The sequence below is a fragment of the Eutrema salsugineum genome, unplaced genomic scaffold, assembly GCF_000478725.1.
Source record: "Eutrema salsugineum unplaced genomic scaffold, Eutsalg1_0 scaffold_5, whole genome shotgun sequence".
Lineage (NCBI taxonomy): Eukaryota > Viridiplantae > Streptophyta > Magnoliopsida > Brassicales > Brassicaceae > Eutrema > Eutrema salsugineum.
Window position 1 is genome coordinate 11,508,705 of NW_006256612.1, and position 27,679 is coordinate 11,536,383.

A 27,679-nucleotide genomic window follows, 5' to 3' on the forward strand; every position below is an offset into this window, starting at 1 on the left:
GCGTATTTGGCTTTATCTGTCGGACTTAGATACATCATACATTTTAAAAAATAAAAAAATCTGTCGACAGATACATCATACATTATAAATTTATAATCACAGTACTTTCTTTCCACCTAATTATAGAATACAAATATTTCCTTTCTGCTGACATTGAAAAGAAAAGAACATTTCTATATTTTTCAATTCATTTGACCAAATATCCAAAACTAAAATAAATAAAAATTCTTTAATTACAATTATATCAGCATATCGAGCTGTACATGAACTGATGATCGTAAGATTGAGATGTAAGAAAAAAAATCAACATAATATTTAATTTAAAAACCATAATTATAAATCTAAATCTATAATCTATCTTTAACGTATAAAATCTACATTTATTGCGTAGGATTTTTATCCAAAATTTGTGTGTTTCGATAGTAATCCGGTAAAAATACCCAAAAATGACTGCTTTCTTCTGTAAGACGAGTGAAGCGTGACTCTCACGCGCGGTCACATCCTTTTTCGCCGAACGTGAATAAGAATCGGAACATTTACATTGACTGAAGAAACAGCAATAAAAACAATATTTAAATCCAAAAAATTAAAAAGCGTTTGATGGATGGGTCGTAGCGCGAATCGGTGCTTCGATTCGGGGAGCCAATTATAAAGAGCCACGCGCTCACTCTGTGGTCCGGTCCTCTCGCATCATCTGCTTTAGAAGCGGCTCTTTAAACGTTTTTTTTTTTATTTGACTGTTTTTAGATTTTATACCATTTTTTCTTTGAATGGAAAAAAAAAGTCCATAGTATCTTTTTCTTCCATGCTTCACTGAATCAGGCTAATTTTGGCGTTTCGTCGAATCATGACAGCTCAAATTTGTAGCGGAACTTAGTGTTTTCTTCGTTCGTTAGGAAGAAAGATTCATATTTGTGCTGGTATTTCTTCTCTTAATCAGAAAGGTGATGCTACTCTCGAACCCGTTTCGAATATCTCGTTCAATTTTCTCATTTCCTCTCGTCTTGAATTCAATATTATGTTTCGGGTTCTTTAACTTCTGCTCTGTGGATTTAATAACTCATCAGTTTTGTTAGGGTTTTAGTGTTACTCCCTCTGTTTATTGATTCAACAACCCATTTCGTAAGGATCCATACTCGTTTCATTGAAGATTGGAGAAAAAGACCAAATTTTGATTGACTGACTCGTCTTAATTTGATTTTCTGAAGTATTTGGTTATTGCCATTGAAATAGGCAGGTGAAATATGAGAAAAAGGGAGGCTGTAGTTGCTGCTAATGGAGTAAATCTGAAGCATAATGGTCTAATGGAGAGTAAACCGGAACAAGATTCTTGGCGGCAGGAGAAGAAGAAACCGGTTGAGCCAACAAGTTTGAGCAGCGGTTCAGAAATAGAAGAGGAGAACAGTGTGGGATCTCCGAAACGAGTGTCTAATAGAAAACGTAAACGGTCTATAGCTGATGAAGCTAAAGTGGGTAAAACCAAATCTTCAAGAAAGAAGAAAGCTGCAGAGAAAAGAAACGGTGATGATGAAAAGAAGTGTGAAGAGAAATTGAAGCAGAGAAGCTCTGTTAAAAGAAGAGGTAAAGAAGAAGAGAAGCTGGAGCAAAGCATTTACGTTCTTGAAAACGAGACAGATGTTGTTTACGGCTCATGTTCACACTCTGACTCAGATTTGTCAGACTCTAATCCGAAAAACGGAAACTTTAATGATTGCAGAAGCATGACAAGGAGTTTAAGGGTAAAAGCGTTGTTCTTACATAATGTGAAAAAATGTACTGAAACTTTTGTGTCTGATATTCATGTTTCCCTTGCACAGGCAGATTTGGGAGACCTTGCAATTTGCCATCAATGCTCTAAAGGGGAAAGAAGATATCTTTTCATTTGCACCTTCTGTGAAGAGAGAATGTATTGTTTTCCTTGTATAAAGAAATGGTTAGTTCATTAAATTTTACTTTTTTAGTTTTTGTCTTGTAATAGAATATAGATTTCATCAATATCCTTAATACATGCTTTGTTTGGTGTTTGTCTCAGGTATCCCCATTTGTCACAGGATGATATTGTGGAAAAATGCCCTTTTTGCCGCGGAAATTGCAACTGTTGCATATGTTTGCAGTCAAGTGGATTAATCGAGGTATGATTGTTTTCTTTTTACAAAAGATGTATTTAGAATTACTAGATTGATTTTTGTTTTTGTGTGTTTATAACAGACATCGAAGAGGAAACTCAGTAATTTCGAAAGATTTCATCATCTCCGCTACTTGATTGGATCGATGCTTCCTTTCCTGAAAAAGTTATGCAATGCTCAAGATCAAGAAATCAAAACCGAGGCAGAGATCCAAGGTATAGGGATCTTCTGCTACTATACTAAAGACAAGATTTTATCTTGCCATCAAGATAGCATATTGATATGTTGTATATAGGATTAATGGCCTCTCAAGTTGATATATCCGAGACTCTATGCTCAACTGAAGAGCGTGTCTTTTGGTAAGTATCATCTTCTATATATGTTGAAAAAGTTATGTGACATTTCTATATGCTATTACTGAAGTATCATTTGTGTTGCAGTAACCATTGTGCAACCTCAATTGTTGACTTGCATCGAAGCTGTCCAAAGTGTTCTTATGAACTTTGTTTGAACTGTTGCCAAGAGATCCGTGGAGGACGGTTTTCAGAACGCCAGGAGTCGAAATCCGAATTTGTCAATAGAGGCAGCCGATATATGCATGGCGAAGATGCAGAAATGAGCTCTTCTTCTTCTTTTGTTCCCGAGGATGAAGCTGATAATCCATCCATTAAGTGGACTGCTAATGAAAATGGAAGCATAACGTGTGCGCCAAAAGAGCTAGGAGGTTGCGGTGACTGTGTTTTGGAGCTTAGACGAATCCTACCGTTTACTTGGATGTCAGATTTGGAACAAAAGGCAGAGAAATTCTTAGCAGCATCTTGTAGTATCAATCCAACAATGTCGTCAAGCTGCAGATGTTCTTCTGATTCGCAGATGAGTATGATGAGGAAAGCAGCTTCGAGGAGGAACGGATCCAGTGACAATTACCTCTACTGTCCTGATTCTTTTGATGTCCTGAAGCAAGATGAGCTTCTGCATTTTCAAGAACATTGGTCCAAAGGCGAACCAGTGATTGTTCGAAACGCTCTTAACAACACACCAGGTTTAAGCTGGGAGCCAATGGTCATGTGGCGAGCTTTGTGCGAAAACGTTGATCCAGAAACTAGCTCCAAGATGTCTGACGTCAAGGCAATCGATTGTTTAGCTAATTGTGAGGTAAAAATTCTGAGATTTTTTTGTTTGTGTTCGATAGGCTCTAAAACTCATTTCTTGACCATACAAACTCAGGTAAAGATCAAAGCTCGAGACTTTTTTGAAGGATACAGCAAAGGAAGAACATACCGTAACTTGTGGCCCGAGATGCTGAAGCTGAAAGACTGGCCTCCTTCAGACAAGTTTGAAAACCTTTTGCCTCGACACTGCGATGAGTTCATCTCAGCATTACCTTTCCAAGAATACAGCGATCCTAGATCCGGAATTCTCAACATTGCTTCAAAACTTCCAGAAGGACATCTTAAACCGGATCTTGGTCCAAAAACTTACATTGCATACGGGAACTCAGATGAGCTCGGGAGAGGCGATTCAGTCACTAAGCTTCACTGTGATATGTCAGATGCTGTAAGCTCTTAGAATTGTTACACACTACTAAATAAAAATGTGGTTTTTTAAGTATAGTCCGGTATAACTTTATTGATTTTACTTGTAGGTTAATATTCTGATGCATACGGCAGAAGTAACACTAACTAAGGAGCAATTGTCTGCAATCGAAGCTCTGAAGCAGAGACACAAGCAACAGAATGAAAAGGAGCTTCAGGATCAAACTTGTTTAAACAGAGAAGAGTTTGTTGATGATGAGAACGGGTTTCATCATGATGAAACAGGGAGTGCGCTTTGGGACATATTTAGAAGAGAAGATGTTCCAAAGCTTGAGGAGTATCTAAGAAAGCATTGCAAAGAATTCAGACATACTTATTGTTCTCCTGTTACAAAGGTAAACAAATAAACAATCTCTGAAAGCGTTTTTCATTTTCCCTTAAGAGCTTCGATGTTACTGTACTGATGGTAATTTCTTTCGTTAGGTTGATCATCCGATTCATGACCAATCGTTTTTCTTAACCGTGGAGCATAAAAGAAAACTTAAGGCTGAATTTGGTATGGTAATTGTAACTGTAATAACTGTCACTTTTGAGGTTATTGAGATTTTATTGATATGTATTTTGTTTGAATTGAAGGGATTGAGCCATGGACATTTGTGCAAAAGCTAGGAGAAGCGGTGTTTATTCCTGCTGGTTGTCCTCATCAAGTTCGGAATCTAAAGGTCGTTTGAATGATTTTATGTTTTGTTCACTAAACTTTCTCTCCCATTATTTTACTTATACAGCGGTTTTGTGTTTGTTTGTGGATTTGGAACAGTCGTGCACAAAGGTAGCTGTTGATTTTGTGTCACCAGAGAACATTCATGAGTGTCTCCGTTTGACAGAAGAGTTTCGACAGCTTCCAAAGAAACATAAAGCCAGAGAAGACAAACTTGAGGTGATTCTTTCTCTTTAACACCATTTGAAGAAAAAAGCTTATTTATTTAGCATAAAGGTTGATTCGAATGAATCAGATTTGAATTGTTTTCTTTTGTCTGGGATATCCTGAATTTCACGTGACATTAGCCAAACCCAACTGGAAAGTTGAAAACTTAGGCAGTAGAAAATTTCAAATGTCAAAACTTGAATAGAGATAGTCTTAAGTTAGCTTAGGTTGTACTGACTACAAAACAACCCGAGCTTCAATTTGCCATAACAGCATCTTTGCTTTATATTTAAGAAAAATATATAATGTATAATTTGAAAAAAACAAAAAAAAAAAACTCATAGTTTTTGGCGAGTTGCTTAAGTTGTACTGATCAACATAACAACAAAACAAAAAAAACCTCTAAGGCCACTGACCCATTTATAAGGACCTTGGGATCGAACTCTTCTGCATGCAAATCAGCATAAGTGGACTAAGACACTTGCCCAAAGGTTCTCCTGCAAATTTCCCTTTTGTAGAAGTAAAGTTTTTGCCCATGTGAAGATTTGTAAAAGATAATAAGGAAAAAGTAACATCAATGGTGATCATGTGCTGACTTCTTATTTCCCATTAACTGAAACAAACATAAGATGGTGCACCTATAGAATTACACTAAGTTACAATGTTGATTTTTTTTTTTTAAGTCAATGTTGATTAAATAAACCTCTGCAGGTTTATACTCTCGCTGATTGGTGTTTACTCTTTTATTTTATTTTTCCTTTTTGTTATGCAAAACAGATAAAGAAGATGGTGATCTACGCCGTCGAACAAGCTTTGAAAGAACTGGAGACATTATTGCCAGATTTAAGCTAAAAGACTTTTGTTGTGACATATTGTTCCCAAACGCTTTAGCATGAAAGAAACAGCAGATTTTTTGTAGATTGTAAAGCCATGGCTAGTGTATTTGGCTACTTGGCTTTTGTCCCATTTTTATGGATGTAAGGCCATTCTTTTTGGCATATGAAGATTTACTAACGTTCTTTGCATTGTTTTGTGTAGTAGCATTACACACTATATGCAGAGAAATTGTATGATTATGTATAATACTGGAACATCATTATCAGAATAGTTGTGAAGTTACTATTTTGAACCTTTTAGTTGTACTTGTAGATTTTAGTGTTGCAAAATGATATGTAATTCGAAAAATGACTATTTTTTAAAATCATCGTATTGTTTTTCTTGGATTCTGTTTGAAGTTTTCTGTTGGTTAGGATTTCACCTTTATATAGATCTCTACTTTCGTAATTTATTTTCCAGGACTTTGTATTATATATCCTTTTCAACAGTCTTCAGTCAAATTTTTGATATTTCTGACATATTCGTTCGTAGTTGTTTTTTTTTAATATATTTGTTGTCATCCGACTACTAATATTTTGGGTCCCACTGAACTCTAAACGTATTTCAACGACGACGTTTGTAAGTTTTATACGTCTAAACAGTAAACATCATCGTCTTTCTTCCGTCTTCTTCTTCGCTTCTCAAATTCCAAAATGTTTTAAATGCCAATTCTTCGGTTTCATTTCTCCTGAAAATTTGACTTTAAAACCCTAAAAAGATTTTGATTATCCGTTTCCCATTACAGAGACATTGGGACTCGGATGTTGATCTCTCGGTGGTGAGTGATAGCAAATTTGCCGGAGGTACAATGACGAGGAAATCGCAGCCGCAGGCGCAGCATTCAGTGTCACGTCGCGGCGTCGTGTGGCTCGGATGGAAGCTCGTTATCGCTTTCTCCGTCGCGCTTTGCCTTCTTGCTCTCCTCAGGATCCACCTTCAGTACCATTCCGTTACGACATTGGCGCCGCTCTCCGTCGCGGGTTCTCATATCTCGCTCCGCAAATTCTCCGGCGACAGTCCGAAGGTCGCCTTCCTATTTTTAGCTCGGCGTGATCTCCCGCTAGATTTTCTGTGGGACAGATTCTTCAAGGTTTAATTCACAGACTAAGTCTTTGTTGATTTTAACTCCTGTCACTTTGCTGTTTTTCTAAATTTGGAAAATGGCTGCTTCTGGTAATTTCGCAGGGTGCCGATCAGGCGAATTTCTCAATTTATATACATTCAGTACCTGGTTTCGTTTTCAATGAGGACACCACTCGATCACAGTACTTCTATGATCGCCAATTGAACAATAGCATCAAGGTGAGTTTTTAAGAATTTTTAAGAATTTGCATCTGCGAAACTCGTCTGGGAATGTGATCGAAGATCGACATAGTTCTTGTCTGTTGTGAATTTAGTGCGTACATTTTGCTGGAATTGTAGAAGTTATCCTGAGAACGTATCAGAAGAGATTTAAAAGGAAAAGCCTTTTTGGCATTTATTATCTGCAATTACTGATCCAAATATTTCCAACTGTTCCTAAGGATTATCGTGGATAAATTGAAACTTAGGGTGTCATGGTTTCTAGGTAATATGGGGAGAATCCAGTATGATTGCAGCAGAGAGATTGTTGCTTGCATCTGCTTTAGAGGATCAGTCAAATCAAAGATTTGTTCTTCTCTCTGACAGGTGCGGTTCTCTGAGTATTATTCCTCATCGAGCGTTTTTGCTTGCTGAATTGCATTTTTGTATACTTGTTCTTCTTCATTTCAGAAGATTCCTTAATTTCCTTTATTAAATTAGCATACTTGCTCTCTCTATTTTGCATATGATTAGTCACCAGTAACTGGTTGGTCAATTACAGTTTCTCTTTCTTGAACTTGCTTCTACTTTCTGTTTTGCAGATGTGTTCCGTTATATGACTTTGGCTATATATACAGATATCTTATCTCCTCACCGAGGAGTTTTGTGGATAGGTAAATTGCAAGTCTGATCTTTTTGAGAATTCTCAGTACTTGTAAAGATGTTAGTGGAACCACTTGGCTTATATGGCCTGATGAATGGTGTATTATAAGAAGAGTTTTTTAGATGTTGATAACTACGTTCTCTCTATTTGCAGTTTCCTTCATACTAAAGAGACACGGTACAGTGTGAATATGTCTTCTGTCATACCTGAAGAGAAATGGCGAAAAGGATCCCAGGTATCTTCATTATCTTGCTTTTGAAACGAACATTACTAAATTGAAATTTAAACATCAGGGTGAGAGGGACAAGGGTTCCTTTGCAGTTCATGAATTTTTTAACCTCATACTAGTATTATCTATTGCAGTGGATAACTGTGGTCAGAAGTCATGCAGAGGTCATTGTAAATGATGTTATCGTCTTCCCAGTTTTTGAGAAATTTTGCAAGGTAAAGATCAAGCTTTATGTGTATTCATTATTGCTTGGTTTCTTTGAGTACCAATCACCATTAAGCGAAACTTTAGAGTATCTTTTATCGTTCTAATGTCAATCTTGATTCTATTTTGCTGAAGAAACAACAGATTTATTTGTTGATTTTCTGTTTCAATTTGCAGAGAGCTCCACCTTTAGGTTCCCAAAAGGCATGGCTGTTTCTTGTAAGTGATACTTCAGATTTTGCATTTTTCATTTTAAAAAGCAGCAGACTGAATAATCGATTTATGTTGATTCTTTGGGTTGGTTTGAAAACAATCTCAATCATGTCTATATTGAAGTCTACGAAACTTGTCTCCATTGATATGCCTCTTTCTTTCTCAAAAAAATGGCGGATGATTAAACATTTTACGTTTGATGTGAACTCAGAAACAGAACCGGCGCAACTGCATCCCCGATGAACACTATGTGCAAACATTGCTTACGGTAATTATATATGATACAAACCTCCTCTCGTTTTTGTTTCTTGTTCTCCATCTAAAAAGTTCCATTAATTATCCGTTATGTAATCCAAACTGTTCTTTCCAGATGCGCGGACTAGAGAGTGAAATGGAACGAAGAACACTGACATATACTGTATGGAACATTTCGGGTACAAAATATGAAGCCAAATCTTGGCATCCCGTCACTTTCACATTCGAAAACTCTGGCCCTGAGGAAATAAAAGAAATAAAGGTACATAGTTTTTTTACTGTTGATTATCGTCACCGAATGAATCTTTGAGTAATCTCTAGTTCTTTTTGTTTCTTGGGACAGAAAATAAACCATGTCTATTACGAGTCTGAATCACGAACAGAATGGTGTAAGGCCGATTCAAAACCCGTCCCGTGCTTTCTCTTTGCAAGGAAATTCACCAAAGAAGCCGCTATGCGCCTTGTAAGCGAAGGACTAATAGGATCGTCAACAAACACAACCTTATAAGATTATATAACTCTGCAACAGTGTAAGCAAGGAGTTTAGGTTACAAGCTGAAAAAGAGAACGTCTCTTGTAGTTAAAACAAAACAACGGAGAGTATACATAGAGAGTGGTGAATAGCACTGATACATTACAGAATTACAGACATCAATGATGAGGTTAGTTCATTGATTATAAATGACTTGGTACAAAGTAAGATCCTTCATGAATTTTCTAAACTATGGAACTTTGTTTGGGTTTTGAAGACAAGATATAACACACAGTATTTGCAATGAAAAGTGTTGTTTACTTTTATTACCCATGTGTGTGTATATTAAATTTATATCCATCAAATGTGAGCAATAGCGACTTGTAATACCTTGTTCTATACGCAAGATCGTAGCAAAATACAATGCGAAGACAGAAAGACGAAAAGAGAAGAAGATGATACATCGTTCCACCATTACTAATACAGCAGCTCTTTATTCTTTCTCGAAACTTGATTTGAAGATGATTTACATTTAGAATTGGGAAGAATCAGGCTCATTTCTTCTTAGGATACTCCCTCGCCCCAAAAATCGTTGATCCTATTCTTACATTTGTGCTTCCCAATTCAATCTGTAACTCCCAAAACCAAAAAGAAAAACTCTTTTACATTTTCTAGCAGAACTCAGAAATCATCAATGTGGGTTGATCAAAACTTACAGCTAACTCAAAGTCACCGGACATCCCCATCGATAGCTCACATTGCTCCTCTGGTATTCCAAGCTCCTTACACACTTCACTTCTGCACTTCGCCAGCATCTACACATATAATAATAAGAAACAAACGCGAGCTCCTTTTTTTAATGTTTCCATAATATTACCAAACTTTTCTAGGTCCAATTTCAGAGTATAAAAACCTTGAAATTCTCTGGGGTTGAAGTGTAATCAGCCATCCCTATCGTCATCAAACCAGAAAACACAAGGTTCGAGCAGGCTTCCTTCACGTGCTTTGCTAGTCCTACGCATCCTGAGGGTTCCACGCCGAATTTAGCTGGAAACATCAGTGACATGATCATGTAAAACTAGCAAGAAGAAACGTGAGAGTGGAAACATTTGTGATGGAAGTGAAGAAGAAGTTGCAGATTCTTACACTCTTCGCCACTGGTATTTACTTGGACCAAGACCTTCAAAGGCTTTCTTCCTATGTTTCCAACCACACGATCAAGCATATTTGCAATCTATGGAGCAAATGTAATTAAGCCAGTGATTGTCACATAGATAGTCGTCAGGTTGATCTAGCATAGTAACTACGAAATAAATGACAGTGTCTTTTTCAAAGAGTCGCCGAGGCTGAGCTCTCAAATGATCCAAGTCTCTTAGCGCCCCGAGAGTTTAAATACTAACTAGTCTTTACCAAAATCTAATAATGTAACTATGATTGAGTTGGAGTAGTAATCTTTGTATTTCCAGAAGGTTGTTATATATTTTGATAGTGTATCAAGCTCCCAATGCATCTTTACTCGTACGTAATCACATCCACGTACCCATGACATTGCCATCCCAATACCAACAAAACAAATCAACAAATTATTTGACCCCAGTCTATAGATTCCACTATCTGTAGTGTTGTTACCCAAAGAGTACAACACTTAGTTACTTACAAACCAATAATATCTACCTTCTCATCATCGACACTTTCCACCATCTTAAGGTTAGGCACTCCAGCTGATCAAATAAGCACAAGAAAAAAAAAAACAAGTATTAATAATAATAAAGCATATCAAACGAATTCGGTACAATTTGAAGATTGAAGTAGGATTGAAACTTATACACCAAGAACAGAAAAATTAACGATGAAGAGTTTCAAATGGGCAACAAATTACTTAGCAAAGGCTTCACTTTGTTGCTCTGCAAATTCCCAATGAAATGCCACTCTATATCTTCAGGAAGCTGCAATTTTAAATCACATAAAGAAACAAAGCTTCAGAGTCTTTCAATTCAATAGTAACAAAAGTTTCAATTTTTCGTTGAACTTTCGCAGAGAACAAATAAGAGAACCTGAGGTGCCTTCTCAATGATCTCTTGCACATAGTTCTCTCCGAAAGACCTATGACCAGCGTCGTAGACTTGGCGAACCATAGAAATTGGTTTCGTCTTGCTCACCGCTACGACCCGTATCTGATCCGATACGCGACCCGCTTTCTCCGCCGCCTGATTTACCCGCTGAAACACCGATTGCAAAGCCGCCGCAGCAGCCACGCCATTCATCGCTGCCGCCGTCATAGCCGGTTCCGCCACGTGTACTGACCGCTCGTTCTTGGGCTTCTCTTCGTTTTCGAGATCGTTCATTGATGGGTAATAGATTTTTTCTTTTATCACACTCTCTTTCTGGTCACAGTTTTGTGGAAGACGAAGACGCAGCTAAACAGAAATTGTGGCGTGAATTATACGCTGCGTTTTGATGCAGCTATCGTTTAGGAAAACATGTATGCTGTTTGTAGTGTTACGGAGTGCAGAGTGTGACGTTTTTCAATGTTTTTGGGAAAAAACGAATAAAATTATAACAAAAAATATACTAATAAGAGGTAATAGTAATACTAAAGATAGGGGCAAAAAAAACAAAAACTGTAAGTCTGTAACTAAACCTAAATTGGGTTAACATTATATATAAAAAATCTGGTTTAGCTAGGATAAAATCGGAATGGGTTTTTAAACTGAATTTGTGTATTTTACTAAAGCAGATTCAGTTTAGTTGTTTCATATTTGAACTAAGACGTCTTTTTATGATTTTCATGTAAAAACAAAATCATAAACTCGTAATTTATCTTTGACAATGTATACTTTCCATTATTACTATTAAGAATGGATTTTCCGTTTTTTTTTTCTTTCCAAATTGTGTAGTTGATGATATGTGTATAACTAAGTTATTTGCTGACGTTTTTATAACTTGTATTCACTAGACTGATGTTTTGGTACATGTTATGCAAAATGTAAAAATTAGAATGAATTTGGAAAATCACAAAAAAAAAAACATTAAAAGAAAACACATGAAATCAATCCAAAGTCAACCAAACCAATTACTAAAAAAAAACTATATGTCTCAAATTTTTATAATTAAAAAAAAAAAAAAAACCATAAACTAGCAAGCTAGGGTGTCCATCTCTATTTTCTACAGTATGTATGTTATGATGCAGCTAGTAGACTACGGATAGAAGATCGTTTAGACTTTTAGACGTTTTGAAAAAGATGTAAATAGTTTCACAAAAGATTTATAAGGTGATACACAGAAGTTAAACCAGGCAAAAAAAATCTACAATACACGAAGTTGTTAAGTAAAAAATGATTAAAAAAAACAGACGATAGGATGCGAGTCTAATAAACAATTAACAAAGCCTATTTTAAAGCGTATGCATGTATTGTGTATCCTGGATGATGGAGTTGCAAATGTTATTTCTGTTATTTCCAAATCAGAAACAAAACTATCCGCTGTCGATAATCGAACCCGGAATTTCTCGCAATGAAATCTAACCAGTAGTATGCTGCCTACAACGAAATTTTGGTATTGATTTTAGCATTGCAGGAATATTTGTTGTTATAATTTTTGGTAGAAAATATATTTGTTTGTTTGTTGACAAAAAAAAAAGATATTTGTTTTTGAATACATCCAAGAGCTACGTATTCGAGTGCTCTTATAACGGCTTCAAGTTAAGATATGTCAACTTTGAACAGCGATTCATGTTCCATGTGTTACAGCTGTTGATAGATATATGAAATGGATATAGCTAGCATTAGCAATGAAATTGTGGTACGTAAGAATATGATTAGTGTTAATTTGCTATACTAAGTAAGATGGATTGAGCACACGGTTCTTGACGTATTTATCTTTGTGACTAGCTATATCGTAGGACAGTAGAAAGAAAAAGAAAAAAAAAAGAACACGGGCTTGGAATCCTAAATTTCAACAAGGAATTTAACCAATGTGCTACAGGGGAACTTTGACATGGTGAGTAGCTGCTTATAAGTATGCAATATTGAATATTCATCAAGATATTCTACAAAGAGTCAACGCCTAATCAAGTGCTCTTATAACGGATTTTGGTCAAGTTTGTAGAAAGATTCATGTTCCGTGTATTACGGGAATTCTGCATTGTATATTTGTATATTTTCTTTACTATTTGCTTATAGATATAAAAAGGAGAATGTACCTATAAAATATAGTTGACAATTATTAATATAAATGCTTCAAAAAATCTTAAAAGGTTCCTTCGTACGTAAACATGGCACCGTAAGTGCGTATACACACACAAATACACGTGATATTGCAACAAAACAAAATAGCTAATAGTAGTGGTAAAAGATATTAAGTATAATATCCTACCTCTGAAATTGGTAAGAATCTTGGTGATATAAGAGATAATCGTCAATTCATTCATTCATAACTGATTTTAATTTGAAAATTTATAAAAATTAACGTCGATCATATTCAAAAATTGGTATTGCCAATCATATCTGCAATACCGAAATAAATAACTAAAAGAACCATTATCTTTAGAAGAAAGTTAAAAATAATATTTTATGTCCGAAATGAACATTGACTTTGAGTGATATATAAAAGTAATGAATCAATATACCAATTATTAATTAGTTTTAATTTTAAAATAGAGATATAGTAGTGGATAGAGATAAGCTTATCCTATAATATCGTCTTGTATATCTATGTTTCTGATTATGCGAGTCTAATAGATATGTTGTAACCCCAAAACAGTGATTATGCGAGTCTAATAATACACAAAATACTTACTGGTTTATATAGGTAGTTAAGCCTTTTAAGCTTTTTAATTTAACATTTTAACCGATTGGATTCACAAAAATGAGAAAACTCACTAACAGATGCGATTATTGTTGCGAATAACGTTGCGACGTCGGTAGGAGCTAATGTGCTTCGATTTGCATCTTGCGCTTCTGGGTGTGAAGTTGCGTTTTCCACGGGATTCATCGTTGGTGACTGCCTATTCGAGGTCTCCGGATTGTTAACTGGTGACACGAGAAGTTCCTCTTCGGCAGTAGTTGAGATGGGTAGGCTAGTTGTTTCGTTGATTTGAATTCCTGACATTATCGAGCTCCTCTTTGCGTAGAAAGAAATCTTTTGGCCCCACGGTGGGCGCCAATTGTTGTATTGTATCCGCACACGAGGTCACTTTGGTAAATGTATCTAGGTGAAGCTCGGAGATTCTTGTTTGAATAGAGGTGAGATCGATATGATGTTTTCGAGGTGACATCACGAGGTCAAGTAAACGAGGTAAGAGTTGTAGATTTAAGTATAGAGTGTTTTAGTCTTTATTTCAGATTACCGATCCCGTAATAAATGAAGTTACAGGACTATTTATAGTGCTGAGATTAGGTTACATCTCGGTCAGACTAGCTTGGGCGGCCGGGTAGATAACCTGACCGACCGTCTATTAAAACGTCGTGCTGGCGAGCTGTTTCATCTACGTCGACGTAACGAACTGTCTCATCCGTGTCGAGGTGGCGAGCTGCTCCTTTGATACGAAAAGGTCGTTACTCTTCGCGCATGGGCTTATCGATCTTGATCTTACTGAGCTTTCATTTCGCTAACGGGCCTGAACGAAATTACTAAAAGGGGATTGTGCTCAGCCTACCTACAACAATCGAGACGTTACAATGCTAGTTGGATATTCTTTTCTTGACGTTACAATGCTAGTTGGATATTCTTTTCTTGTTGTTGTTGTCAAAATAGTGGGAATACCTATTCTCTACATATCTTACTTCTATATACTTAACTCGGTTATCGCTATCAAAGAAAGAAAAATAAAAAAGAACTTGGATATCGCATGGTTTGGTTCGCTGCACGCATATCTTCTTCTTTTTTCTTTTATTCTTTTTGTTATAAGTTATAATGTGCTAATCATGATGCTTAACACAATTTACCGTTTTCTCTATCGGACAGTTTTTTCTTTTTAGGAGACGATTAGAAATCTCATAAAATTTTACAATAGATGGGGGATCCATATATTAATTTTTTCTGAGGATCAGTTTGTTGAAAACGAAATTCGTCTTGTAAAAATTATTTGCAACTCTATCTTGCTAGCTAGCTACGAAATTGCAAGAATAAGTTGACGTTATATTATATATTCGCTTCACGAGCTAATGTATTCGGACTCAATTCAGGAAACCCGTTTGTAGAAACTGAGGAAAAATAGTATCTAAGTTTTATTGTATGATAACGTTTGACTAAAAATTTATGTATGACGTTGATATTAAATCAAGAAAACATATATATTAGCAGACGAACCGTTGTTTAAGTTCTCACACTGCAATTTTAACTATGGTTGGTTTCTATGATATCTTAAATAATAAAAACCGATATTTATAGATTTCGGAAATTTATTTGAGATTTAGTCTAGAATTTCTCTGGTTAACCCAAAAATTTGAATTATATTTGCCAAATGATCTAACGAGTTTTTATGTGTTCAACTTTCGTTCTGCCTAATTTAGAAATTTATTGAATTTTTTCTACGCCAGCCTAACTCGTTTACTCTTATGCATTCTAAATCCTTCGAATTTGACCACTCCACTAAAAGAGTCTAAGAAATTCAAATATTTTTCTTTGAAGACCTAATTTTAAAAAATCTTCTTCGTTGACCTATGCATCACTCTCTCGTCTATAAATACCATTCCCGTCCTTTGTTACTCTTCATCTAAATATATTCATACACATACAAACACACTCAAACACATTCCGATACTAAGGTTTTTGTTTGCAATTTATTTCCTTTAATTTCTTGAAAGAAGACAAAAGAATAAGAATGAATACATTCAAGATATCCTATCTCGTTGTGGTGCTCGTAATGGTCCTAGCCATTGCTATAACACTTAGCGAACCGCTAAGGGTTGAGGCGAAACACCAAGACAGATATGGTCGGGTGATAGCCGCTGCACGAGGGAAAAAAGGTGGGAACCGTACAAGTGCTATGACATGCAACATAAGCTCAAAAGTATGTCGTCTCAAAGGCAGTTCAGGTCGTGATTGTTGCCGTAAGAGGTGCGTCGACTTGAGAACCAACAAACTGAATTGCGGAAGATGTGGGAAAAGTTGTCAATACTCGGAGATTTGTTGCAACGGATACTGTGTAAACACGATGTTTGATAAAAGGCATTGTGGAGGTTGCTTTAAGAAGTGCAACAAAGGGAGATCGTGTGCCTATGGGATGTGCAACTATGCTTAAAGAAACAGTGCGGTATAAAGGTTACTGAAAATAAAAGTTTAATTTGTTGTTTAAATTGGATTACAGTCATATTACAATTTTAAGTATATAGCCAGCTTGAATAAGGGTCCTTGAACTGTCAGTAGAAAGTAGAAATGGTCTTGTAAAAGTTTGTCATTATTGTATTTGTATTGTTTAATTTGTATGCCCACGTGTCCGGTAACAATCCAATGTATTAGTACTTCTGTTAAATAAAGTTTAAATTTCTTATGTCTTGCTGTGCACAGAATAAATTAATTAGAAAATATATGTGTGAGATTAAAAACTTGTGTTATTGTATTGTAAACAAAAAGGTGAAACTGTACAATTTTGAAGACACCGGCTGATATATTTATTGTTTCTGTGACAACTTAGTGATAAAAAAAAAAAAATCTTGTTGATGGGTAATGGGCTTATATACTTATATAATAATTTGTCGATGGAACAACAATGAAAACTAATAAATGTAAGCTGTTAGCTTTTTTCATATTTATACATCAAAGAAAACATGCTGTGTGATAACCATTAGTCTATATGTCTTTTCTTTTCTTTTTGATTTGAGTCTAATAAAATTCAAAATTAGTAATATATAATTAAAATTTTCAATAGTAACTCTTCAAAATCAGAAACTATCCTATTCCCATTTACTTTATAATTTTAAAACCGATATATCAGAAAGTGAATAATGATCTCGGAAATGTACGGATTTTGACAGAAGTTGACTTTACTTCCTATAAGAAAAGGGATGATAATTGCCATTTGTTAATTGCCGTCTCAAATAGTATTCTAATTAAAGTGATATTATAATTCATTTCCGGTGGTAATTCAAATAGAACGGCATTATCATAAACAAGTTGAAGTATATACCGATAAATTAAATCAGATAATTGGCCCCATGTTGTATGTATCGGCCGATACCATGCATGTCAAAATGCAGTGTCTTTGTGTACCAAATTCACTAATCATAGACTAATGACTATGTTTATGAAAACAAGACTAACAATCACCAACTTTAAACTTCTTCTTATAAATAAACTGATTATATAGATTCAAAACTTGTTAGATTAATAAATATATAGAAAAATAATTCCAAAGTCAAACTAACCCTCGTCATCTCAAGATCGTGCAACCATGTATCTAACTATAGCTAAGGGCATTGATCAAAGAAGTAAAATTCTATTACAATTTAAATTCAGAGGATGATTTAAGTTTCATTTCATTAGTCAGCGCCATCCGTGTGTCCCACCTTCTCATCTTTTTCACACACAAACATAAAATCAAATACATACTTAAATGCAAATAATATATAGATACTGATATGTATATTCTATAGCTCATATCTATGTCGTGTATATATATATATTTGCACACCCATAGTTCAACACAAGCCTCATATCTACAAGCAAATGGCTTCATTTTTCTTAAAAGTTTCACTTCTCTTTGCAGCTTTCGCTTCTCCTCTTGTAGAGGCTGCTTATAGTAATGGTTACACTTACACAACCCCCAAACTATTACTAAATCCCATCGATTCTTGCTGGCGTAGAAACCCAAACTGGTCCTCTAATCGTCGTGCCTTAGCCGATTGCGCGGTAGGGTTCGGAAAATCCGCGGTTGGGGGCAAATACGGGTCCATCTACGTGGTTACAAACCCATCAGATGACCCTGAAAACCCTAGACCTGGAACCCTACGATACGCAGTGATCCAAACCAAACCGCTATGGATCACATTCGCACGTGACATGATCATAGTGTTGCAAAACGAGCTAATCATGAACAGCTACAAGACGATCGACGGAAGAGGGGTAAAAGTGGAAATTGCGTACGGGCCATGCATAACGATCCAACGTGTGAGTCATATCATTATACATGGGATAAGTATCCATCATTGTAAACCAGGTAAGTACGGTCGAGTACGGAGCAGCCCGACCCATGTTGGTCGCCGGAAAGGATCCGATGGTGACGCAATCGCCGTGTTTGATTCGTCCCATATTTGGATCGATCATTGTTTCTTTTCTCGGTGTCAAGATGGTTTGATCGATGTGCTTCATGCTTCCACTGCCGTCACTATTTCTAATAACTACTTCACGCAGCATGATAAAGTAAGTATTTATATTCTTACTTAGTTGTAACTTTTATATATATATATATATATATATCGAATATCTTGAATATTGATGATATTTCTGTGAAATGCTAATATGAAGGTGATGTTACTCGGGCATAATGACAATAATGTGGAAGATAAGAATATGAGAGTTACAATTGCATTCAACCACTTTGGACCGGGTCTCATTGAGAGAATGCCTAGGTATGTAACTTTAACTATATTATATATCTGAATGAGATTAGAAATATAAATGCTGACATGGATATATATATGGGGTTGATGACGTGGCAGGGTGAGGAGAGGGTATGCACATGTAGCAAACAATAGATACGAGAAATGGCAAATGTATGCCATTGGAGGAAGTGCTGATCCAACCATCTTTAGTGAAGGCAACTACTTCGTTGCTCCCGACGACCGTAACAAAAAACAGGTTTCCTTCTTTCATTGTAAAATATATATTCATTATCAATTGGTTATTTTGAAATAGAAAAGACCACTAATTAATTTTTAAAATTGATATCGTGTACTAGGTGACGAAGAGAATAGAGAGTGGATATGATTGGAGGAGATGGAAATGGAGAACGTCAAAAGACGTATTCAAGAACGGAGCTTACTTTGTGCCGTCTGGCTACGGATCCGTCACGCCGTTATACCGAAGAGCAGAATGGTTTCCGGTGTCCCACGGCTCTCTTGCCCCTTCTCTTACTTCCTCCGCCGGTCCTCTCCGATGTTACTCCGGCAGGATCTGTTGATTTATTTTATTACCTCTCTCTCTATATATATACATATAATGTTGTATTTTTTTAACAACAAGGCGGAATTCCTGTATCTGAGGTGTGTTTTGTGAATTCTTCTGTACCCGAGACGGAATTCAAATTATTTTGGTGGACTTATGTTTTTTTTTTTTCGTTCAAAATTTGTTTTATAAAAGGCTTGTACAATTATAAAGAATTGGATTTGATCATGTGAAGAGTGTTGCCTTGGCCTATACCAACTTGCTAGAGCATATATATATATATATATATATATATATATATATATATAATATATGAAGATGGTGTAATGGTAATTAGAATAAATCTACCTTTAAAGTGTAGTTTAGTTTGAATGTTTTTAGGTTGAATAACTTGCATAATTAAATAAAAGATATACTATATACCTACCAAAATATCTACTATATAAAAGAAAAACCGCAAAAAAATATACAAAATTCTTTTCTCGCAAAGTTGTAGTATACATAAAAAAGACAAAAAAAAAGAACGAAACAGAAGAAAAGAAGAGTGGCAATGCTTTTTGCCTTAAAAACAAAATATGTTTTCATTGGAGCTTTTAGAAAACTCTGTTCTCATTGCTTTGAACTCCACAAGTGACCGGAGCTTTGGCTCTCACTTTCCTCAAGTACCAAAACACTCCACCTGCAACGCCAATCGCTCCGGCCGCTGAAACTGCCGTCACTGTTCCTGAAAGCGACAAGTTTTCTGGTTCAGATCAGGTCAAACCTTACAAGTATATATATTTATATTCGATTTTAAGATAAAATCATAACATGACAAAAAATATATCATATAGTATTAGTAATAGTAATCTTGCTTATTTACCTGCGACTGCTCCAATGCGTTTATGCTTTACGAGGTTAGGATCTGCGGAAAAAAAAATTAAAAAGATTGAATACATATGTAACATTGTAACTCATAATAATGTCATAATCATATACTCTTTATAATCTAAAATTTTAGAATGAAACTCATAATAACATCAAAAGTTTTAAATAGGACTATTCAATATACCAAATATGTGTCTAGCGGAAATCCATTGCTAGCAATCACGGATTAAGCGGTTCTAGTGGATTAATACAACTTGGGTTTGAAATTGAGATTCTAGTATATATTACTTGTTGTATTTCAATATCATTCTATATTAATAAGAGGTAAATATTAATTAGAAATATATATATATATATATATATATATATATATATATATATAATTTTGATCAACAGAAAGAAATATTAGAAAGAGTTTGAAAAGACAAGAAATTATGAAGAGAGAAAAATTTACCTTTGCAATAAGTAGTGACGTTGCCTTGTTTGCAAAGGCACAAAAACTTCTGCGTCCTCGTATCAAATCCACAAATTCCACCACCTTTAGTTGTTTCTTGGCAAAGAAGGCACTTCATAGTCACCGGGAATTCAAAATCAACCCTAATCCCGTACTCCGGAAACTGATCGTACTGTGCATTCCCCACACCTGTACTCCTCCAATACACGCTTGTATATGTCGCGCAGTTATCTAGCATCAGCCTAAGAGACTGAGTTGCTTTGGGGTAATATGAGCAACAAGAAACCCTAGAACCTAAAGCTGATCCGCATTCGGGCAAATGCCTGCATAGATAGCTCGAACTATCGCAGGACGAGTCACATCTATCAGGAAACCTCTCGCAGAAGAGCGGTTTCGGCTCAACGATCACTTTCTCAGAGTTGCAGTTGAAGAACAAGTAGTCGTTTTGAAGGGATACAGTGAAGTGTGTGCTTGAATCGATGCTGAAAGACCTCGTGGGTCGAAAATTGTCTCGATCTTGACAATTCCACATGAATGGATCGGAGACAAGAAGGTGAGGATCAGAGTAGCTTATGGATTTAACAGGGTATTTACCAGATGGTGTTCTAAGTTCGAGCTTGGTGTTGTTGTCGGAGCAAATGAGCATGTGCCTGTAATAAGGGCTGCCACAACCGTCGTCGATGGCAAAAGGATAGTTTATTGGAATGTCTCCGCAAGAAGATCTGCAGAGATGTGATTGGGATGATGTTGTTGTTGATTGAAGAAGGATGCATATGAAAATGGAGAAGAAGATTGTGTAGGAGTGAAGTGGAGACATTATTTAGAATCAGCGTTTTTGATTTGAGTTTTTGGGCAGATCTTAATTAAGAGACTATTATTTGGTTGTGTGAAGTGTTGACTAAGCTTGGAATGTCTTGTTAAGGAGTTTAAGAATCAACCTTGCCATGTGCTTTCAATATGTAGTTATTTATTTTTTTGGTCTCTTTATGTTTTTTTTCCTTTTAGTATAAAAGTATTCGAAGAGGAATCGTGGTTTTTTTCTTCTAAAGATTATTGATCTCTTCTCTCATCGGTTACACCTGTAATGCTTTTTGCTTTCAGATTCTGACTACAAAGATATTTTGGTCTGAAATATTGGCTGTGATTTTTAAGCAAAAACAAAAAAACCAAAAATTTTTGGTTGTGGGCTTCTTCGTTCGGTTTTTCTGGCCCATCTAAGCTTCTAAAGCCCATACAACCTTTCATGTGTTTTTGATTTGATTAATTGAATAATGTAAATACGCAGTCAATTAATCTAATGGGCAAAAGCCAAAAACACATGCGTCAAGACTCAAGATAATAAAGTTAACAAACGCACATGCTTGGGCAGCATAATTAATTATGGTAAGTAAACAAATATGGATCACATTTATATCTATCACTGCATGTGTTAGCAGAAAGTAATCCATAGCTAAAAGAAATTAATATAATAGAACAAAATTAACCAAGTTGTTCAAAAACAGCTTTATATCAGTCATTATAAACCAAGTTGTTCAAAAACTATTTCGAACATAGTACACCTCTATTACTAAATTAATTGAAGCAGGACTAAATTAAATTAGTGATGGAGGTGTGCTAATGTACTACGATTTTTTATACATATGACTCGTGCTTTAAATAATCACAACTTTAGCAAGCTTATCATATAGTTGGAAATAGATTCAACGTGGTATATATATCATTAGTCACTATTATAAATAGAACCCTTCACTTCCATCATTTTCACTTCCACTATTCCAATACCAAAGAAAAAAAAAACCACAATGCAGATCCAAAAACCTTGCCTTCTTGCTTTGTTCATAGCTATATTCGTCTCTCACTCCACATCCGCCGCTAGATTCAACTTCAACACCTTCGACGGCTCTAACCTAGCCTTCCTCGGAGACGCAGAGCTCGGCTCCACCACCGATGGCTCGAGCCTCTCCGGAGCTCTCTCAATGACACGTGACAACTCCCCATACTCTTACGGTCTAGCTCTCTACATAGATCAAATCCCTTTCAGGCCCTCGAATTCTTCTTCTTTTCTTTACTCTTTCAAAACCTCTTTCACTTTCTCTATTTCTCCTCGCCGGAAAACAAATCCCAATAGCGGCCACGGCCTGGCCTTCATCGTCGTACCCACCCTAGACAATGATGGCTCCGCCGGTAAAGGCTTCCTCGGTCTTCTAAACCGAACCAACAATGGAAACGCTAATAACCACGTTTTCGCTGTTGAATTCGACGTTTTCCAAGACAAAGATCTTGGAGACATTAACGATAACCACGTTGGTATTGACGTTAATTCGGTTAAATCTTCGGTTTCTGAGAAAGCCGGTTATTGGGTTCGGACCAGAACCGTGGAGGGAAAGAAAGTGTGGGAGTTTAAAGAACTAAAACTGAGCAGTGGAGATAAATTTAAATCTTGGATTGAGTATGAACACGTCACCAAACTCGTCACAGTTACGATCGCACCGGCGTATCTTAGCAAACCGAAGAAGGCGTTGATCGAAACCCAAATCGATCTGTCGACGATTCTTTTCGATAAAATGTTCACCGGTTTTTCCGGTTCAATGGGCCTTGAAGTCGAGCGTCACGATATATGGACATGGAGGTTCGAGAACAACGCCCTCAAAGAAACTAAACCGGTTCAGTCCAGTTAGGGTTCGTCTAATTTGGTCTTTTGTTTCTTGGTTTACAATTTGTCTCTTGTGGCTTTCGTCGTGTGTTGTATTTGGCTGTTTCCATTTTTTTTGTTTGAAATATTTAGGTACAACGTAATTTGGCTTTGATTGGTAACTTTGTGAAATGACATAATTGCGGAAAAAATATTGCGGAATAGATTAAGCGACTTATAAGTCGCTTTTCTGCGAAATGACTTTTCCTTTGTATTTTTGTTAAGCAAAAACGCAGTCTGCGTTTTTGTGTGTATTTTTTCATTATGCGAATTTTTGTTGATTGGCAAAAAATTTGCGGAATTGTGTTTAAAAACGCAATTCCGCCATTCTGCAGATTACTAATCAGAGCCTTTGTTTGTCATGATCTTTAAAGGTTAGTGACACTTCTCACGTGGAATAAAGATTTTTGTTTTTAATATCCCATCAATGTTAGAAAGCAATTTATGTTATAATTTTTTGAAAATTACATATTGTTTCGTATTGTCAACACAATTATATATTTATTGCCCCAAAAAAGTGCAATGGGAAAGTACTAAGACCAGGTCCAGTAGTGCTCCGTTGGACGGATTTGGCTCGAGTTCATATGCGAAATGGATTTTTTTTTTTTTTTAAAAAGGCCCAAACTCGACGGATCGGTCCGTCCGGAAGAGTTTGATGAACCCGCATCCCGTACACGTGGCGAAGCGTGAGAGGATGATTTTTCGCGTCATTTTTGAGGAAGGGAAAATTTTTTTTTCCCAGAAAATCATTTCTCCTTCCCGATTTTTTTTTTTATTTTCTCTCTTCCTCTCCTACGGCGATTCTCGTCGCCTCCGTCAAATTCGTCGAAACCGTCGACTTTTGCCGGTGTAGTGGACAATATGGTAGTAGAAAATGAACGTGATAGCTACAGTCTCGCCAATATAGAACAATTCCAACACGATGAGGGAAGCAGAAATTCGTATGTCGATATGTCGTATTCTACAAATAGGCCGACAAATGTCTCAAATTTGATGATGGCGAAACGAAACGAAATCCGTGACTATCGAATACATGAACGATTAAAAGCAGATTTAATCGAAAATCTTTGGAATAAGTTTGGTACTTTTTAAATGTGTAACAAATGTTTAAGTATTTCTATATTTTAAAAATGGGTGTTTGTATTTTTTTTATTAATAAATTGTTGTATTCTATAGTTTGCAATATATTGTATTCTTTTTTTTTAATAAGTGATGTTTTATTTTATTTATAAAAAATAATTCCCCAAAAAAATATTAATATAATATTCCGGATGAACCCTATAAACGGGTTTATTACTGGAATCTCAAACATACTATAAAGTTCATTACAAAAACGAAAAAAAAATATATATAGTAATGGGGTTCACTACTGTATACTGTATATGCTCTAAGTAAGCGTTATGTCCGAAAAAAACTACCCAATCGGCATCACAAAGGAGTTAAGAAAGTTCCTTGTCTAGTGCATGCCTTCAAGATAACGAACAACGCGAAGGAAAACTTCTCAATATATAACGTTGGCGAGATTAATGGAACTATGTGAGAACGTTGACGACGTCGCTGAGTTCAGACCAAATTATTTTGAGGCAAATAAAAGGCGACTAACTACCTAGCCCTCACATTGCTGGCTATCATAGAAAATTTTAAGTTTGGTTCAATTTTTTTTTTTGTAATTTTGATTTAGTCTGAAATCCTTTTGGTTTATGAAGTCTAACTTTTTAACCTTTAAACCATACCAGTTCCATTCATTCCAATGGCACTCATAGCCTCGTAACCTATCACATTTCAATCCTTAAAACCAATCGCACACATTGTAATAAATGGATCTCAATTAAGAGTGCAATAAACCGAATTATAATTACATGCCTGAAGATAAGTTAATACTAAGGTCACATTCTCACATTAAGTTATCATTATGTTGGGCAGCAGAAAGTAGTCCAATTATAGCGATGGCATTAAGCAATTAGAATGGAATAATATAGTATTAATCAGTTATATATAAGTTGAAGGAATTTTAAAAGAAAAAATCGAAAAAAAGTACACCTTTTTTGTTTGGTCGAAAATAATAGTACACCTTTATTAATTAAGTTTTGCGTTAAATAATCAATTTTTTACTTAGCCTGTTTATACATTTTGAATGATTTCTAATTTTGAATAGAATTCCAGATCGAAAGCAGTGGTGACTGGTGCGAGTCTGAGTAAGCACACATGGCCTACCAAACACGAAAGAAAAAGAACATGTGTAACAATTGCCATGATTATATTTATATAGTAATTTTTTTTATCTGATGTTTCCAAAAGGGATTAGGGTTTCATTTCCCCTCGTTTTAAGCTCCGATTAAATTGACAAAATGACATATTTTCATGTATACATACCTCTAGAGTATAGGGCAAAAAATTGTGAGATCGATGACCTTGAATATCCCAAACAGATAATTATGCAAACGTTCAAACTTTGATATGTCAGTATAAACGTTTGTGTTTGAATCGTTTCGAATTCTATATATGCAACATGCGTCAATAAAAAGTTAAAATCCAACGGCAGGAGGGAACCGACCATTAGCATCTTACCGGTGTTCTTAACTAAATAGGGGTCCTATCTTAAATGCGCAGCCCTCGTGCCATTTCGAATTATTTAACTAATATTGTTGTAGTGTAAGGGGATGTTTAATATCATTGAGAACCGACAAAATAAGTATAATTAAGATTGACTCGCTTTGTACCAGATGCATGTTGTATGTTGTTTAAAGTTCTTTTCTATTTTTTCAGTCTACACCGAATATAATCAATTAATTATTAAAGATAAAGTTGTTAGTTCTTAAGTAATATAAATAGAGTTGGTATGTTTGAGTTTTTTTGGAAAAGGAATCGATTTATACAAGTTGTATTAAAGTAAAAAAGAAGATACAATATAGAAAACAAAGACCAACACTCAAGTCTAATAAGTCATTCAAAATACTCCTTATCAAGACTTCCTTGGCTTCTATAAGTAGAGAAGCTCACTGTGTATACTCAACACACACCAAATCCATCAAACACACGTAACAAGAAAAATGAAAACCTCAATCACATTAGCTCTCTGTTTCACTCTCTCCATACTCTTCTTGATCGGAGCACAAGCCAAAGTTCCCGTAGACAAACAATTCCGAGCGGTCAACGAAGGAGACTACACCGATTACACTCCGATGGAATATAACGCCGACGTTCGTGGCTTCCAACCCGTGAACGACAACTTCCGTCTCTGTTTCTACAACACAACTCCAAACGCATACACTCTCGCTCTCAGAATCGGAAACAGAGCCCAAGAATCAACTCTCCGATGGGTCTGGGAGGCAAACAGAGGCTCACCGGTCAAAGAAAACGCGACGTTGACTTTCGGAGAAGACGGAAACCTCGTGCTCGCCGAATCCGATGGTCGCGTCGTCTGGCAAACGAACACCGCTAACAAAAACGCCGTGGGGATCAAAATCTTGGAGAATGGCAATATGGTAATATACGATTCCAACGAGAAGTTCTTATGGCAGAGCTTCGATTCTCCGACCGATACACTTCTCGTCGGACAGTCTTTGAAAGCCAACGGTCGGAACAAGCTCGTAAGCCGACGGTCTCCATCGGTCAACACAAACGGGCCTTACAGTCTCGTGATGGAAGCCAAGAAGCTCGTTTTGTACTACACGACAAACAAAACACCGAAACCAATCGCTTACTATGAATACGAGTTCTTCACCGAGATCACTCGGTTACAGTCAATGACTTTCCAAGCCGTGGAGGATTCGGACACCACGTGGGGTCTACACATGGAAGGTGTTGACTCTGGTTCGCAATTCAATGTCTCCACGTTTCTCTCTCGGCCTAAACACAACGCGACGTTGAGTTTTCTTCGGTTGGAATCAGACGGAAACATCAGAGTTTGGAGTTACAGTACGGCAGCGTCTTCGACGGCGTGGGACGTTACGTACACGGCGTTTACTAACGGCGACACTGACGGTAACGACGAGTGTAGAATCGCTGAGCATTGTGGTGAGTTTGGTTTGTGTAAGAAAGGACAGTGTAACGCTTGTCCTAGCGACAAAGGGCTTCTTGGTTGGGACGAGGTCACTTGTACGACTCCGAGTCTGACTAGTTGCGATCCTAAGACGTTTCATTATTTCAAGATCGAAGGAGCTGATAGTTTTATGACCAAGTATAACCTAGGCTCGTCGACGACGGAGAAAGCGTGTGGGGACAAGTGTACGAGAGATTGTAAGTGTTTAGGGTTTTTTTACAATAGGAAGAGTTCCAAGTGTTGGTTAGGTTATGAGCTCAAGACATTGACTAGAACTGGAGATTCTTCGCTTGTTGCTTACGTCAAGGCTCCTAATGTTAACAAGAACTCAGCTAGTCTTGCCCTGTGAAGTGTTGTCAACTAGCTACTTTGTTTGTGTGTGTCTCCTTTGTTTTTAATTTTTTTTTTTTATCTTGTTTTTAGATTCGTGTTAATAATTTCTCAAGCTACATTTTAATAAACCGAAGTTGAAATTCATCCATCAAGTTCAGATATCTACACTAAATTAATTACCATAAACTGAGTGGACCTCCATTCCTAATTTCCTAGGCCTAAATATCATTAGATGAGGCATCTTGTTCGGATTGGGAAGTATCCTCTCTTTTTTTTTTTTTTTTTTTTTCAAAATTTTAGATTTTACTAAATTCAGACAAATCAAAATTCGGTTGGGAATATATCAACAAATATATACAGTATTGGGAAGATAATATGGGATCTTTTGAATATATAGAGCCCCATTT

The 27,679-nt window shown here is 36.2% G+C and overlaps 8 protein-coding genes across 10 annotated transcripts; 6 read left to right on the top strand and 2 right to left on the bottom strand.

The window, feature by feature from the left end:
- Positions 1–786: 786 nt before the first annotated feature.
- On the top strand, positions 787–5,675 carry LOC18993673 (lysine-specific demethylase JMJ25). 2 transcript variants are annotated; one of them, XM_006417220.2, is made up of 13 exons: positions 787–944; positions 1,234–1,739; positions 1,818–1,933; positions 2,033–2,132; positions 2,209–2,341; positions 2,422–2,485; positions 2,567–3,281; positions 3,354–3,683; positions 3,772–4,056; positions 4,145–4,217; positions 4,298–4,383; positions 4,479–4,598; positions 5,364–5,675. In XM_006417220.2, exons 2-13 carry the CDS (start codon positions 1,245–1,247, stop codon positions 5,436–5,438), a joined length of 2,592 nt encoding a protein of 863 aa, XP_006417283.1. In that variant the 5' UTR covers positions 787–944; positions 1,234–1,244; the 3' UTR covers positions 5,439–5,675. The 2 variants fall into 2 exon arrangements, with proteins under 2 accessions (XP_006417283.1, XP_024008816.1); XM_024153048.1 differs by having other exon boundaries at positions 1,238–1,739.
- A 482-nt stretch (positions 5,676–6,157) lies between these two features.
- LOC18993674 lies at positions 6,158–9,088 on the top strand. The gene is made up of 10 exons (XM_006417221.2): positions 6,158–6,552; positions 6,648–6,764; positions 7,030–7,130; positions 7,346–7,417; positions 7,561–7,642; positions 7,771–7,851; positions 8,018–8,059; positions 8,265–8,321; positions 8,424–8,570; positions 8,652–9,088. Exons 1-10 carry the CDS (start codon positions 6,271–6,273, stop codon positions 8,814–8,816), a joined length of 1,146 nt encoding a protein of 381 aa, XP_006417284.1. The 5' UTR covers positions 6,158–6,270; the 3' UTR covers positions 8,817–9,088.
- Positions 9,089–9,096: 8 nt separating this feature from the next.
- On the bottom strand, positions 9,097–11,213 carry LOC18993675 (pyridoxal phosphate homeostasis protein). The gene is made up of 7 exons (XM_006417222.2): positions 10,835–11,213; positions 10,660–10,726; positions 10,455–10,501; positions 9,927–10,014; positions 9,694–9,827; positions 9,497–9,595; positions 9,097–9,409 (listed from the first exon to the last, which is right to left on the bottom strand). The coding sequence occupies exons 1-7, from the start codon at positions 11,123–11,125 to the stop codon at positions 9,335–9,337; spliced, it is 801 nt and encodes a 266-aa protein (XP_006417285.1). The 5' UTR covers positions 11,126–11,213; the 3' UTR covers positions 9,097–9,334.
- Positions 11,214–15,499: 4,286 nt separating this feature from the next.
- On the top strand, positions 15,500–16,253 carry LOC18993676 (stigma-specific STIG1-like protein 3). Its single transcript, XM_006417223.2, has one exon. It carries the CDS (start codon positions 15,604–15,606, stop codon positions 16,021–16,023), a length of 420 nt encoding a protein of 139 aa, XP_006417286.1. The 5' UTR covers positions 15,500–15,603; the 3' UTR covers positions 16,024–16,253.
- Positions 16,254–17,447: 1,194 nt separating this feature from the next.
- On the top strand, positions 17,448–18,900 carry LOC112084073 (putative pectate lyase 2). Of its 2 annotated transcripts, XM_024152616.1 has the most exons (5): positions 17,448–17,946; positions 17,989–18,140; positions 18,246–18,349; positions 18,440–18,578; positions 18,679–18,900. In XM_024152616.1, exons 1-5 carry the CDS (start codon positions 17,448–17,450, stop codon positions 18,898–18,900), a joined length of 1,116 nt encoding a protein of 371 aa, XP_024008384.1. The 2 variants fall into 2 exon arrangements, with proteins under 2 accessions (XP_024008384.1, XP_024008383.1); XM_024152615.1 differs by having other exon boundaries at positions 17,448–18,140.
- A 468-nt stretch (positions 18,901–19,368) lies between these two features.
- Positions 19,369–21,022, bottom strand: LOC18993677. The gene is made up of 3 exons (XM_006417224.2): positions 20,206–21,022; positions 19,747–19,788; positions 19,369–19,608 (listed from the first exon to the last, which is right to left on the bottom strand). The coding sequence occupies exons 1-3, from the start codon at positions 21,020–21,022 to the stop codon at positions 19,478–19,480; spliced, it is 990 nt and encodes a 329-aa protein (XP_006417287.1). The 3' UTR covers positions 19,369–19,477.
- Positions 21,023–22,007: 985 nt separating this feature from the next.
- On the top strand, positions 22,008–22,883 carry LOC18993678 (lectin-like protein At1g53080). The gene has a single exon (XM_006417225.2). The coding sequence runs from the start codon at positions 22,008–22,010 to the stop codon at positions 22,881–22,883; it is 876 nt and encodes a 291-aa protein (XP_006417288.1).
- A 3,064-nt stretch (positions 22,884–25,947) lies between these two features.
- On the top strand, positions 25,948–27,288 carry LOC18993679 (EP1-like glycoprotein 3). The gene has a single exon (XM_006417226.2). It carries the CDS (start codon positions 25,948–25,950, stop codon positions 27,286–27,288), a length of 1,341 nt encoding a protein of 446 aa, XP_006417289.1.
- The last annotated feature ends 391 nt before the right edge of the window (positions 27,289–27,679 follow it).